General features: G+C 38.4%; 1 protein-coding gene across 2 annotated transcripts in view; it reads right to left on the bottom strand.

The window, feature by feature from the left end:
- Positions 1 to 4,513: 4,513 nt before the first annotated feature.
- Positions 4,514 to 16,080, bottom strand: part of LOC134626522 (cytohesin-3-like) — a 36,768-nt gene continuing 25,201 nt past the window's right edge. For both annotated transcript variants that reach the window (XM_063472424.1, XM_063472425.1), the window contains 9 exons: positions 15,353 to 15,471; positions 13,817 to 13,897; positions 13,576 to 13,688; positions 13,137 to 13,285; positions 10,416 to 10,527; positions 10,235 to 10,311; positions 10,070 to 10,141; positions 9,691 to 9,839; positions 4,514 to 7,153 (listed from right to left, as the gene is read on the bottom strand). In XM_063472424.1, the coding sequence (XP_063328494.1) occupies positions 7,069 to 7,153; positions 9,691 to 9,839; positions 10,070 to 10,141; positions 10,235 to 10,311; positions 10,416 to 10,527; positions 13,137 to 13,285; positions 13,576 to 13,688; positions 13,817 to 13,897; positions 15,353 to 15,471 (957 nt within the window). In that variant the 3' untranslated portion in view covers positions 4,514 to 7,068. The remainder of the gene's footprint in view (positions 7,154 to 9,690; positions 9,840 to 10,069; positions 10,142 to 10,234; positions 10,312 to 10,415; positions 10,528 to 13,136; positions 13,286 to 13,575; positions 13,689 to 13,816; positions 13,898 to 15,352; positions 15,472 to 16,080) is intronic.

Here is a 16,080-nt window from a genome sequence, read left to right as displayed (position 1 = left end):
CATAAAACTCAAGTCAGATTTAAGAGAAATCACACTGGTTAGCAGCTTGAACTCTTTCTGTATCAGGCTCTGACAGTAAAGGAGCATTTAATGCATCATTTGACTCTTCCTCCATACAATCTGGGTCGATTGCGCACCGCCTACTTGGGTCAGAGATATTATCAGATAGAGTAAGTTAGAAAAGAAATCCACTCTGATGTTAAAAACAAGTCAAGAGTTGGTGATGCTGCAGAAAATTGTAACTTTTTGTCTCCATGAGTGGATGTACATATTTGTTTCACCACTTAATGCTGCAGGTGATTTAAACTGTCTAGAAAACTGGATACATTTAAGTGTCAGTCCATTCATGTCTGACAGTCGTAGAGGCCAATGACAGAGACCTGCAAATTAGTTTGTGGTCAGATCACAGAGAAATTAATCAGATTTGATCTACTCTGCATACAGACTGATTAATTGTCTAATGTCTGATCTATTAGCCATAATTCCAGCAGTGGAAAATGGAATTTGGGTACACTAGGTCCAACTGAATGAATGTCTATTCTTCTAAATATGTGGTGCTTTTTGCACTGGTGTAACTTTGCTGCACACTGCTTTGTTTCTCTCCGGTAGTTAATTACTCCAGTTAGAGATTGTAGTGGAGAAAATCAGTGAAAATGTTGAGCTACAGAAGAGTTTAAACCAAAGCTTTGAACATAATTTGCTCAGGACCAGGTTCTGAGTTTAGCATTAGTTACCATGATGATATAAGGGTAAGACGGCAGTGGCCTTCATCACAGTGAAAACTCGTTGTATCTCGCTAACCCCCAAAAGTTGATTCTGTTCATCTGGACGTAGTGTTTTCAGTAGGAGAAACATTTCGTCACTCATCCAAGTGACTTCTTCAGTCTCAGCTGACTGCAGGTTTCCCCAATCTTATAAACAGTACATTTACATAACGACTGAAACCAGCCCACTGAAGGAACAATGGGCTTTGAGGTCAGTTTCTTCATCATAATTATGCAAATTCTCATGACCATTGATCAACAATATATCTCACTAACCTATTTGGGGAAGGTTAGGTTATGGAGTGAGATGAATTTAAAGGTACTTATTATAAATTTCTGTGTTTAAATAAAGCGATTAACTAGCTCTAACAAAATCAAAAATCAAACGTGTCTGTATTGTATATAAGAGATATCAACTGAAGCCAAATTAGGGCCGGGTTGTACTTTTCCGTAATACCTTTCTGTACCACAGGATGGTGCTGCGAGTCATGTGACCTGTTTTAGCTAGACACATTCTTATTTATGGCTTTTTGAGGACTGCTTGCTACTTGCCCCCCAGTACTACAAGGGCTATACTAAAACTTTGATGTTTTATGATGTTTTAATTACAACATGCTAACATCAGCCAGCTTTTACAACAACACGCATATGTCTAATCTGTGACTTTGAGGCATTACATATTAAAATGGTGTATTTTATTAATTTTCCCTGTATGATTAGAGCAGAATTGGCTTCTACAAGCTGTAAAAACTTGAGATTTTAAGATATTTATGTAGTGTGTAATTTTTTTTAAACTTTATGGCATCACTATACTATAATAGGGCATCGTATTGAAAAAACAAAAAGTGTGTTGTACAGCTCCTGCCATGCCCTTTCATTTGATATATTAGTCAATGCGGTTTATTGAAAAAAGAAAAATTCTTCGTCAACTTTGACCTTTGGCGCCAACAGTGAAGCTCAAGGTCAAATGCTTAGCCATCTTGTACACCCCACGGCCTAGCATATTGGTGTGAAGTTTGAACACGATTAAAAAAAAATTGTGGGCAACATAAAAGAGCTGTTATTGTTACCTACCATCACAGAAAATTTAAAAATGATATCTTGAAAACTGCTAACAAACAGAACTGATCATACAGTTGTCGATTGAATATTGCGTCTGCACTTTGGGATTTTCCCCCCTTCGGGGAAATAATAATTCTACTTCCTTCTTGGGTTACAACCTCAGTAACCACTTTCCTGATGACCTCATGTGCTCCGCTTCTAGTTTAAAGGCTTATTGGACGAAAGATGAAGTTTACTTTAGAAGTTTTGGTTCCTTTTAAGGTCAAAAAGAAAAGAAAATCATGCTGCAAGTTCTTATAAATGTACACTGTCCTCAGTTTCACCTCTGATTTGTGACATCCTGTTTTGAAAATGCCAAGATGTTGCTTGTGATAATGCTCAGCTCAAAACTTTCACAGCAAAACTTCACTAACCGATAGATGCTGCGGTGGCTGTGTTGGTCTTTTTTTTACTGTCCAAACAGTCAGAATTCACACAGTATTTAAGTCACTCACCTGACTGGAGTCACTCCCCATAACAGTGAAGAGGCGCTGACATCCTGATATTTAGGATGAAGCTGTTTATGTAAAAACAAAACAACCACTCCTGGCTTCAACTCCTTTATAGTCACTACAAAGCAAAACCTCCCAAACCCAGTATCACAGCAAAACATGTAACAGCCATGCCAGTCCACCAAGGTTTTGCCGTGATATTGGGTTGAACATCTTAATCGGTTGTGTAAGTTGTATAAAGCACTTTTAGTGCTTCGAGTCCATTTATCATACACATCAATTGAAGCTGTAGGTCAGGGTGTTGAATGCAGTCCAAGGGGACATGACTGCTCAGTTGATAAGTTCAAGTCATACTGAAAAAAACATTAAGTTACTTTTGCAAATTGTGGTTGCTCTAAGAGTCAGAAAGTACAATTATCTAGGGTATTTCCTTGGCTAACTATTTTTTTAATCATAAGTTGTTAGCAGTTGCGTGTGCAGTTTCACACCCCTCGTTCATCACACCTGTTTCAAAACACAGAGATGGTAACTGTGAAAACATTCAGTTCGAAGCTTCAAAATGGCACAAATTAATCACAACTCAGTGGGAGACATTCTTTTATACTGGTCTGTACTGGTAGCCAAGTAGATTACAATGGTTTTAATGGTCCAGACCCCTTGAGATGGCAAACAGAGGAGAATTTGACACCTCTGCTCTAAACACTGAGCTCAGTGTTGACTTGCTCATGCACGTCTCATAGGGGACTGATATTGCCCATATTTAAATACTGTAAGTGTAATTAGCCACACGTGAAATATGGATGTTAGCAGTAAAGTTTCTCGATTTAATAATTAATTCTGCAACCTCCAAACCGGCTGAAACAAGCAAACAAACAAAAAAGATCAAGTTCACGTTAGTTTATTTGTACCTGCGGATAGACTGGATCGTCCACACAGGAGCCCTCCATCCTCACATTCATGGCATAAGCAGGTAAGCCTAATACAACGTAGTGATAATAATAGTAACACATAAAAGCTGTTTATTCATGCGAGTGATGGTTCCAGGAACCTGCTTTCATACCGTGCTCTTCTGCACTTTGTGACTGTAAACCTGCATCCTGAAGAAAGAAAGAGCGTGAAACTCACTGTGTGAAGGGTGTAACAGTGAAAACATCTGCCTGCTGTGCAAGGATGCTGGGTTCAGCTGTGGCTCACCAATCAGCCTGTGAGACCGTTTCATAATTTGATTGAGTGAGTTTCTGTTTTTTACAGATAAGAATCCAAACCAAGACTCTAAAGTAGAAGGCATGGCACTTTGAAAGTGGAAATAAGTAAGTTTGCTTCAAAGTAACTGTTTCAAAATAGTGCACACATCTCACCGTCTGACCGAATCGGGACACATCTGTCCGCCCCCTTCAAACAGCGGAGCAGTGAGCGTGCTTTTAGCTGGAGTGATCATTTTGCAATAACCACGAGTCAACATGTGACTGTGTACTATGCTTACTAATATGGGTTTGGTATGTGTCATTTTATGAGTGGCAGATAAGGTGGTATAAACATAAACCATATCAGGCTACTGTGAGAGAAATATTCATGAAATTGACAAAGAAAACTACAGTTATTTTGACTTCATTCTTTGAGTTTGAGCTGTGTAGGTTCACATACTTTTGAGGGGAAATAGGTTTTAATTTTTCAGCTATTATTTTCTGTGAGAAGCGTGGGACACAAATAAGGAAAAAAAGCCAAAGTCAATTACACACAAAGGTTAGATGATGCAAAGTTGCATAAAGAAACACGTTTCTTTGGCACAAAGAAATGAGCCAATACGCTGTAGGTTTTAATAAAGCTGTGAGAAGATATATTTTCTTTTTTTTTCTCTCTTGTATGTTTGCTCCCAGGAAACCACAACTCTATCGCAACATCAGACACGCTGCGTCTTCACAGGAAAAGCCTCCACACATCACATATCATGTTAATCTGATAATAACAGGAGGGAAAATAACAAGATAACATATGATGTTGTACCTCGCACAGTAATCATCACAGTAATAATCTGGTTAACATACTCAGCGAGTCACTGTAGGGGTTAATAATTCAGCATGAGCTTCCTGATCAAAAGAAAGGGTGTGGAGTGGTAAAGTAGCGCCATCTACTGGAAAAAGAACTGCACAATTTTAATATACGATATACTTCTTTAATACACGAAAAGTAGTTTGATTACCACACAAGTATAAAGTCATTAAATTATACAAAAAATGATCTAAAAACATGCTATACAAAGATTTATAACTTAAAATTCATTTGAATATACAATAACAAAAAAAAAATCATATTTTCATTTACAAAACAGCTGGAACAGGTTTACAAAAGTGCTAAATGCATTTTTACACAAGCTAAAGTGTGACTATAGCACATCAGGGTCAAGAAACAAGTACGAGTGCTTTTTAACCTTTTGATACACATTTACAATAACCTGTACATTTTATTTGCTACATTGGTCTGTAAAATCATCTACTTTAAATATTCTAATATGAACAAATAAATATATGTAACTTCAAATAGTCTGCAGCCACAGGGAGACTAAGAGTTTACAAGTACACATACACAAACATCTGTGCCATTGTATTTGTGTTTTTGCTTCATTTCTGTGGTTAATTTTTGTAAAATTTCTTTAGGTTCACAAAAAAGGTTCTTTTTCCTTTTCAGTTTGCATTATTCTGTTAAAATGACAGCATTCTTCCATTTTTATCTGGGTTGCATTTATTCTCTCGTTTTAGATGCTCACAGACGAATCCTGCTGCTGTCTGATGCTGCAGATTTGTAATTAATGCAAAAGAAAGACTTCTATAAATAGCTGCAAGCCACAAACCTAATTCAGATCCCGATAACTGTGTCATACCTTGACCTTGAGTCTCATTAGTTTGGACTGTCAACAATGCTGTTTTCATTGGAAACCTTTCTAGATTTAATCTGATTCAGTAAAAAGGACTAGATGTTACAGTCCCTGATAATGCATTGCTTCAGATGGAGAGACTCGTGATGGATGGCTGTTATGAGGAAAGGCAGCCCAGAAACTTTCCCAGCAGCACACATGGTTGTGCACCTCAACTTTTGGTCTTTTACCCAGGCTAATCTGCCATTTTCCTTCCTTGATTAGGTTTAGGGATTAGAGATCTGATCTAGCTTATCATTTTAAAATTTGGGACACATCGTCAGTAGTGGACCTTGGATTCATCGGGTTTAATCCAAGTTAAACTGTGGAACCAATGAATCAAGAAATGCTCTCTACAGTGTTTATAGACCTGTGCTGATCCTGAATATGTCTTCCGATTTTTTCCAGTGTACAATAAAAATGATATTTTACTTTTATAATCATTTCTGGCTGCACACAAATGTCTAAAGTCTAAATTAAATTCTGACAGTTTTCAAAAGTTGTGGCGTTCTTCTGTCATCTCAGTCCTTTGATGTTAGGTGGTCATAAAACTCAGTCAGACCTGTGTTAAGTCGATCTTTCTGTTGTCTTATATTCCAATAAAAGTTTTTTTTCCTCCTGCAAGTATTGAAGTTCAATCATGCAAACATTATAGAAAACCAATACTTGTGCTCTCTCTGTTATCTCAGCCAGTGGCTGCACGGACAAGGACACCATGATGGGAGATACTTTCAAAAGAAATTGAGTTGTCAATCTCAAATTCAATCTCTGAATTCACTTCATCAGTAGATTCAGCTGTGGTCCTAAACCAAACTCATGAAGTTTCTGTGCTGAGATTTGACAACTACCTGTTTTTCTCTAGGTATCCAATTTGGGAATCTAGCTGTAGTCTTCCAAACAGTGACCCTACAAGACTTCCAGTCTCTGCAAATGCTGGTTTATGACACTGACATCAGATGTGAAAAGGTGCCAGACTTTGGTCTTTTGTAAATCTTTTTAAAAAGGAACTGAAGATGAAGTAAAGGCACATGTAATTCCAACCTTATTCATGCATGCATTGACTCTGTTACCTAAATGATACCAGGTCTGACCGAGCAAATGCCATCTCAGCTTTTACAACAAAGTGACCACAGTGAACATTTATTCAATAAGCTGACAGGTTCAGATGCTTTCATATTAACAGAAAAGTGTGCATGTCTAAAAGGCGTGTATCAATTTATTTTTTGATACTTTGTTGGCATTTTGTGTCTCAGTGAAGTCAATATGTTTCACTTCAAAAACATTTTGTTTCTTTTTGAAGTTGTTTTCTGTCTCTTTGCAGTTGTTTTGTGTCTCTTTCTAGTCATTTTATGTCTTGCTAAAGTCTATCTGTGTGTGTGGTTTTTTTTTTGTGAAGCTGTTTAATCTTTGTGGTCATTTCTGTGTCTAAAGTCATTTTATGCCCCTGAAGTTTCCTTGTGTGTCTTTGTTATGTCTCTTTGAGGTCACTTTCTGTCTCTTTGTAGTTGTTTTATGGCTCTCTGGAGCTGTTTGAGTCTTTTTGTGGTCATTGTATGTCTTCTGGGTTAGACTTTCATGATTGTTATAGCTTTCCAGCAGATGTTTGTCCGTCAGACTTGTCGCCCCTGAAGTCGGAGCAGCAGTGCATTCATTTTGCAGAAGTAATGTGAAAACCACGGTTCACTTTTCTCATTTTTACACTACAAGTATCACATCCCAATTTGCGCAGTTCTTTGAAATACAGAGCAATGACGCTTTGGTTTTATCTTTCGTGAGCAGTCATTAAAATGAAACATGAGTCATCAGTCAAACTCATCCATGATCCACTGATGGTGCTGTGTCAGTCCTTTGAGGAAGTGTTGCTGATGATCTTTCTTTTGCGTAGTGTCACCAAGTCATAGAAAGGGTCCTTGGTGATGCTCGCCCTGAGAAACAACATTTAACAGATTTAGTTTGAAAACCAAGACCTTCAAGTAACAGTAGTAGTAGCAGTTTTAAGTAGGTTTTTTTTTTTCAGTTTTGAGAACTTTGGTGAGTGGAAATCACTAAAGAATGACTGTAAAATGACTTTATTGCACTCTTTGTAGGCCTTTCTTAATGCATGATCTTAAGAACACTGAGATGGACATTTTCAGATATTCAATCTTGATGATGACTGTAATCACTCTAACTTAGCATTAACCCTTAATCACTTTAATCTAAATATTTACAGCTTTCCCACCAGCCTCTATTCTACTTCTAATGTCCAATAAAAATGTTAGCATGATACATTTTGATAATGATCCCATGTTGTGGCCGTGTAACTAACCAAATGGTAGCTCATGTAATGAACACCCTCGTCGTCCCTCACTGACTACCCACTAACAAGCACAGGGACTAATGTTTTGTCAAAGCCAGAGAAATTTACACTGGGAGTCCTTTAGCATCAGTGCTGTTAAGTGATTTCTGATTACAAGCGTCTCCTGCATCGAATGCTTTTGTGTTTTTAACGTCTTGCAGTCTTCAGCCTACAGCAGGGATGTCAAACATAAGACCAGGGGGCCAAAATCAGCCCAGCAACGACTCAAATCTGGCCTGCTGGATGGTTTTGCAAAATATGAAAAAGGGCACACGTTTTTTTGTGTTTTACAGCTTTTTCTGTAATAGCTAAGTGATAGTTAGATGTAATAGACAAACAATTACATGAAGGAAAAATCCCTGTTTTCCTTTGTGTACTATAGATATTTCAGTAAAAATCTCGTATTAAGATATCTCAGAGATTAAATGTGTACTTAAATGTCTTTACACTGACAGTGTTTCACTTCACTTAAGATAAAAGTGGGCTGTATGTGGTTGACATCCCAGCTATACATTATTATTAGCACTACTGTGTGAAGTATGTCACCCACCCACTTTTAAAATAATGACCTGCCATTATGCTTGACAGGTTGAGATGCTAGGTGGGTGTATAAAAGTCTGCTTTGGAGTGGCTTTCTTAATTTCTGTGCCTGCTTCTAAGTTCAGGTCCTCTTCCACTTCTCTAGCCTGTGGAGTGCCACAGGGTTCTATTTTGGGGCCGTTACTATTTCTGTTATATTCACTCCCTCTAAGTTACAGATTACGCGTAGGTGCTTAGACTATTAAAAGTCAGATGGATGACAATTTTCTCTAACTAAATGAGGAAAAAAGTTGTCTTGCTTGTGCTCTGGCAGATTTGTGTCTAAGATAAAGAAAACTCTAGGTCCCCTTCCCACTTTTGCTGAATCTTTAGTAGGATGTCTTTTGATTCAGACATCACTTTGGATGCTCATGTTACATATCTAAGTACTCTAAGTACTCACACCGTTGCTAATTTAGTTGCATGGGCTCCCCATTAACTTCATAGTCCACTTTAAGACTCTGGTTTAGACTTTTAGAGCTCTGAATAGGTGAGCACAAGCATCACAACATCAGTGAACTTTTACATACATATGTCCCTAGCATACCCCATGAGGTCTGGTGTCTATATAGCACCAAAGGCTGAAAACTAAAGAAAGTGGAGCTTTTGCATCAGTTACCTCCAGACTCTTGAACTCTCTCCCACTGAGCCTGAAAAAGCACCTAAAACTCATCTTTTTGACCTTTCATTTAGGTAACCTTTTGTCTTTCTCTTTTTGCATTTTCTTATGGAGCAAATATGTAATAGAAATTTATTTTTACTAACTAAACTCATGGTGTAGGCTATAGTGCACACCATGTGAAACCAAGCCTGATTTCAGTATGGCCATTAAGCTTGGGATCAGCACTTTTTCAAAGTGAGTAATTCAAACCACGCAGCATCACTCATGACTAACATCCCTCAACATAAATCTTAAATTGAGACAATGACATCAGACTTGGAAGGCCTCTTGGGATCATATTTGGCATCATATGAATATAACAGGGGATCTGGAGGTGGCAGAGAACTAAAGTCACCAGAAAACTGAAAGAGGATGTAAAACACAGACTCTTTCCTTCCTATGCAGATTTTGTCACTGTTTCAAACCCATTTGCATTAAGCATCTAATTTTGCCATAGCTGGTGGTTCAAGGTGTCTATGAAAAGCACACTCTGCATATCTCTCAGAAACAACAAATATGTGTTACTTTGTAGCTTTGACAAAACAGCCTGTGAGGTAGAAAGTTTAGTTATATTTATTCTAACACGCAAGAGTCTTTGAAACTCCCAGTGCAATTTAAATTAATTAGCTAACACTTTAATATTTTATTAAACCATTGGTTATCTACAGATAACACCATTTCTTTGCTCTGTATGGTTACCAGGCAATGAGTGCATTATAAAACTGCAGGTTTAGATTTGAGATGACATGTAGGTCATATAAGTTTGATCACTGTTGCTTGTTTGAACTCTTCCTGATCATGTGCTTCACATTAAGCCTCGATAAACATGAGTCACTGACACATGTGGCCGCCCACGTGTCCTCTGCAGCATCAGTTGCTCTCACCTGATTGCATCTATCCAGTCGTCCCGTTCCTCTGCGCTGGCTGCACTGAGCTTATACGACTGGTGTTTACCCTGGACCACTCTGCCTTTGTTCTCCGTCTTGCAGGCCTTGATCTTTTGTCCTTTAGGATTATATAACTCCAGGCAGAACTGTTTAAACACACATGCAGACCCACATGTAGCACCGTTACTGTGTGCATATGCCTTTTGTTTATTTTAATAATCTTCTGATAGCCTCCTGACTCACTGTTTTGAGCACTTGCACTAGAAATTCATTTAGCAACTGCTGTATGATTCATTGAGGGCTGTGGTGGCAAATAATATGTGTGTGGAAACTCAGCAGTCATACAATGTGATGCAGAAAGTGAATGATGCTCTACCGGTTTGCTTGAGTCTTGTAGTGCCCTGACACACAGGTTCTCCAGAGGAATAATCCCAATTGGATCTTTATCCTACAGGATGAGAGTGAAGATGTTTGACATGGCCATGTTTTATTGTCATCATGTCTGACTTATGTAGCGGCAGAAAAAAAAAATTAAACGTACTGTTGTGTATTCAAAGTAGTACAAGCAGCTGTCTGTCAAAATGAACCACCTTCTCTTCCAGGTTTTAACTCGACCACCTGCAATGAAGCAAACAAGACATTAGAAACACGAGCAAAGAGAAGCTCTGACGTCCTGTCTTGGAGTCCGGGTTTATCGTGTGGTGTTAGTTTCTTCATCTCACCTATTTTAAGGAGCCAACCCTCGCGGTCTGGATTAAAAAACGTCAGTGTGAGGTCATTCCCATCATCCTCTGGGATTTTGAACGGCTCACTACGGATGCTTGTGTACAGTTTCTGAAAATAATTTGAAAATGCACAGAAACATCGAATAAGCATTTTTAAAATTCTGATTTGAGTAATTTAGTGCAGTGTACACAAGAAATCATGTTGAAACACAGATGTGACATTTTTACTAAAGGTTAACAGATTAGCATCAAAGAAACCTAACGTATATCAGCATATCAATAGGGAAAAAACACAAGACAATGAAACAACGAAAAAAATCCCTGAAACTATAGATAACCATCAAGAAATAACCCCAAATGTGGGTCTTTTCCTGATTCCTAAACATCCAGATAAACTCATATAAAATCACCAGGTTATTTTAGCCTGATCAATACCAACATTTTTAGATATTTTTACATGACAGTGATTTTTTTTAAATAACATTACTTCATGTTGGGATACATGGTTAGTAGGGGTGCAACAATACTCGTATCGATTTTGAACCGTTCGATACAGTGCTTTCGGTTCGGTACGCATATGTATCAAACAATACAAAATTTTTTATTTATTTTATGTCTGTGTTGACAGTGGATATTTTATGTCAGTGGATCTGCGTTCGACTTATCCGCCTAGGCTGCACTGTCGAGCGCAGATCCACTGAGCGCAGCGCAAGCTAGCGAGACAGAAGTTAAGCTAGTTGCAACATGGCAAATTGAACCTCCCCCACCCTAATTGAGATCTGGCCTTTGGAACTATTTTGGTCTTCATGTGAAGTATGACCCTGAAGGTAAGCGCATCATGGACAAAAGTAAAACAGTATGTCGGATGTGCCACACAATGCTCAACTACATTGGTGGGAACTACTGCGTTAGCACAGTTTGCTCGTTAATGTGTTGACGTCGTCCAGCCCCACGCACGGGGCGATCCGCGGTAGCTCGTTAACGGAGATTTGCCGTGTTGTGGCGTTAACGTCATTTCAGATTAACGCTGACAGCACTAGTGGGAACACAATGAATATGACTGCACATTTACTCCGACATCATCCTAGTGCAAAGAGAGTGGAAGCAGACAAAAACAACAAGCAGGCATGCTACAGACTTTACCCGAGTCATTTAGACAGTCGTTAGCACATGATTCTCCTTATGGGGACCTGATATGTTTAATATGCTGCTGAGAATATAGCCCAGAAGAAGAGTATAGCTTTTATTTTGGAAAGAGCCATTTCTCTGTAATAAACTCTCTTTTTCCAAAGATGAGGGATTTCTCGATCAGATAGATTTATTTTTTTTATTACTTTGTTGTTTCAGCAACATTAAATTTAAAAACTGTACTTTTGAGTTAAAATATATATTTATAATTTTAATAAATGACAAATTAAAAAGGCATGAACATTTTTTTGTATCGAAAAAATATCGAACCGTGACACCAAAGTATCGAACCGAACCGAACCGAACCGTGAATTTTGTGTATCGTTGCACCCCTAATGGTTAGGTCTATTAAATAAGTAAAAATAACAGTATCTTAGTATTTAAAGAAAACTCAAGTACTCTGGAAGGACTAGCTTTCTTCAGCCTATAATGTACTGCGTTTTTCAACCATTCACTCACTGCTTTTATTATCTATTTAATAAAATTATATACTAATTATTTGTGATTAACTATTCAAGTAACTAATTTCAACCAGTAATCTGCAATGTTTAGCTAAAAGCTTTGCTCTGTTAGCTAATGACTTCAACTGTTAGCTAACATTTAACTACTAGCCATATTTTATCGCTAATTTTATTTAGTCATGTTATTAGCCAAGCATTTTAACAGCTTAAATATTACAGTATGCTTGAACAAATCCAGTGTTAGCTTAACTTTAGCTGTTTATCCAAAACTAACATTAAATTAGCACATTAGTTAAACTGATGGTGATACTTAATCATGTTATTAACTAAATAACACTGCTAATAACTGTTCCAAGTTTTTATCTGCTATTCTGTCATAAATGTAGTTTATTTAGTTTATTTAGTCATAATTTAAAGTATGTTAATTGAGTGTAGTTTCTTCTTAGTATACACAAAATTAGCAAACAAATTGCTGCTGTTAATTTTAAATGATTTCTGAAGTATATTATTAATTTTAGCTAGCTATTTCAAGTGCTATCTTTTCTTTTAACAAACAGTTTCAACAGTTTATCCACAGAAATATTAACCAATATATCAACCATTAATTTGCGTCATTACTTGTGTATTTTAATCAACTCTGCATTACCTTGAGTTGTCAAATTATCTACTGCCTAGCCACTTTTAGGCAACTATTACATTTTCTGTTCAAACTTGCTTCCAGTCAGTGCTGAAAATAACATAAACTTTACCCCGAGGTAACACTGTAACACGAAGGATGATTTAAGGTATAACTGCATTTCACTGCGCAAGAATGATGTACTACTGGGGAAACCCATCAGAGATTATTGGTGTCACTAAAGAAGTAAGGGTAAGCTACGTAAGGAGATGAAAGAAATGCCCTGCAGTCAGTTGACCACCCTGACCAAGGAGCATTGCAGTACTTCTGCAATACATTTAAAGGATATTAGAGTAAACTATAATGCTGTCACCAATCAGCGCCTTGGGTTTTCTATCACCTGACTGTACAGGCAGGGCCTGACAAAGCCATGAAATAATGAAGCCAGCTGACCGTGAGCAGCTCAGTGGGCAGGTCCTCGCCGTTGTTGATGCCTCTGTTCATGGAAACAAATCGCTGCAGAGTGGGTTTGTCTTTCACGTTGGGGTTGTGGAGACTCGTGTTGAGCATGATGATGGCGAAAGAGAGGATGTAGCAGGTGTCTGTAACAGAAAACCACAGTTTAGCTTTCTTCATCGCCTTCTCGAGTGTACACATTATAAACACCAGCTGACAGCTGCTTAGGCCAAAAAAAGTTTTATTGGACAATCTGTTAACTCTAATCAGGGAGGCCTGAGATGTTTCTCTGGCTTTGGGTTTATTTTTCAGAAAGAAAAGCAGATTTTTCTTAGCAGATGATGAGTCTTGTATAGAATTTTGTAATTACAGAAGCAAAAATGTGTGTTTTAATTGGAGTGTGTGGGAAAATGAATCAGCCTCTTTGTGCTTGTACCTGTGGATTGGAAGACCCCGGGGTTACAGCCACAGTAGCGAGCTGCAAACGCCTCCATCATCCTGTCAATCTTTTGAGCTTCTCCTGGGAGACGAAAGCTCCACAGAAACTGCCTGCAAAGGTGGAAGAAAAAGAAAAACAACACACACAGGCTGGTAAGAAGGAGGAGGGTTTCATCATAAGGATGAAAGCAAGACTAAAGGTAAAACTGCTGCAACACTCCAAGCTTCCTTTCACAAACCTCAGTGCTTGCACCAGATTCAGGTCTGAGAACTCATGCAGACCAACAAACGCTTTCAGTATCTTCAGGTGCATTTCCTCCCTGTGTGACAACCAAAACAATGAAAGATAATTGAATAATGAAAACCACAACCCTCAAAATGAGGCTCAAATATAGAATACACATTTACCGTCAGAGCACACTGGTTTCATAGCATACATGAAAGTCATGAAGTCATGTGAATAAGAACATTTTCAAACTACACTTTTTCCAGGCATTTCTAATGAATTACACTCGATAAGCTGATCATAAACTATAAAAGCAGTATGCTAGTCTGGAGCATTCAGGTTTGTGTTGCTACAATGCTACAATCCTCCTATCAGGGAACATCTTGTAAGGTCAGGTACAATGATCAGAGAAATACAAAAAGGCAGGTTAAAGGAGGGGTGATGATTTGGGGACCTTGCAGTCTTTAAATGGATCCTCTGTAAACCAAATTATTCTAAAATCAGTTGAGGCCATCTGTCCCTCGTCTAAGCTTCGTCCCAAACTGGGTCAACAGGACAATGATACCAAACACAGCAGCAAATCAGGACAGAATGGCTGAAAAACAAAAGAATCAAGGTGTCGCAATGGCCCAGCAAAAGCCCACAGCTCAACCTGGCTGAAATACTGTGGTGGGACTTTAAAGGAGCTCTGCGTAAACAAATGCTGCGAATTTCAATGAATTAAAACAACTGTGTAAAGAAGAGTGGGCTGCGTTTCTCTCACGCTGATGTGAGAGAACGATAAAGTCATACAGAGAGCAATCTGATAAACAATTGGTTCTACAAAATACTGAATCATGCGGTGCACTTTTTCAGTTTTTCAGACATTGCTTCTGCATTTTGGTTCAGTATTTGTTAAATAAACAATGACAGTGTGCAATGTGTCACATGCTGTTGTTCATCTGAGGTTGTATTTATTTCATTTTAAGATATGCAAAGGACCAGAGGATTCTTTTCATCATCTCGTGTTATGTAAAATCTTAAAGAGGAGTTTTTGACAAATGGTTGCAACCTTTGGAAAAAGGTTGTGCAGCGTCTGTCTACAAAGTGCACTACAATACAAAAATGTCAAATTTTGGGCAAAAAAGTGTTTTCACACATCACTGGAAAATATTTAATGGAACATTGAAACCACCAATTAGTGTTAGATGGTGCTTTCAAAACAGCTCACCACATCAGTGGTCTGCTTATGAATGCTACCCCCCCGATGATACCCTCCAACCCCCTAACACTACAGCCCACAAAAAAACCCAAACAAAAAAACACTCTATTTTGAAAGGTGTATATATGGTTTTATGTTTAGTGTGCAAACTGAAACCAATCATGTATGTGGGTGGAAAACTGGTGAAAAGTGAATCTTGGTGGCTTTTTAACGTATCTACATAAACTGGTATACCTGCTGCAGTTTCTCATTAAATTGCTTAGTAAGTTCAGCACACACGTTCATGTTTTTTTAGTTAAATCTCACAACTTTAAAGAAGGAGCAGGGAAACTTATACTAATACTCCACCTTTCTCCCAAGAAGTTTCCTATGGCGGTCTTATTGAGCCCCTCCTCTTTGTAAAGAAACTCTGCCACAGACTCTGCCTGCCATTCAAGAAGGCCATTTTCAACCAGGTACTGGACACCCTGCAGCAAAGGGGGGAATGGAAAGTCAGACATGTAAGAAATGAATTTGAAAACTAGGAGGACAAGTTTTTAATCAGTGAATTAAATGTCTGTGGTGTGTTTTCATCGAGAAGGCAAATTAAGCGACAGGAAGCTTCGTGTTAAGTTTTGGCCACAGCTTTTAGTTCTTCCTGTCAGTGCTGCTAATTGTAACCTAGTTGTATCACACATTAAAAAAGTTTTCTTCTTCTCCTTTTAAGTCACGGTCACCACCAAGCACCAGCACACAAGATGTGAAGGGTTGAATGAATACTGCATGTTGTTATCGCTGCATCTCAAAAAGGTACTTAGAGACAGTTCTTCAAAATATGACTCTTAATTCTGAGCGCACACTCCTGCTAACCAAATCAATTCCACTTAGCACCCTTAACCCCAAGAAGGCTATAAACGTGTTATCCGCCCACTTCTCTGCAGGCCTGAGCGCAGAGCGGGCTCAGGCCGAGACACTCAGCTTTGAGCTGAAGACCCAGAAAGGAAGGAAGCAAAAAAAAAAGAAAAAGAAGATGGAGGTCGCAGTGGTGAAGTGGCGTCTCTGCCCCACTTCAGGGAACGGGATGTGGTTTTTCTCGC

Source organism: Pelmatolapia mariae, linkage group LG4 (assembly GCF_036321145.2).
Source record: "Pelmatolapia mariae isolate MD_Pm_ZW linkage group LG4, Pm_UMD_F_2, whole genome shotgun sequence".
Taxonomy (NCBI): Eukaryota; Metazoa; Chordata; class Actinopteri; order Cichliformes; family Cichlidae; genus Pelmatolapia; species Pelmatolapia mariae.
The sequence above is the reverse complement of the archived record's forward strand: the minus strand, read 5'-3'. Positions and strand labels throughout refer to the sequence as shown.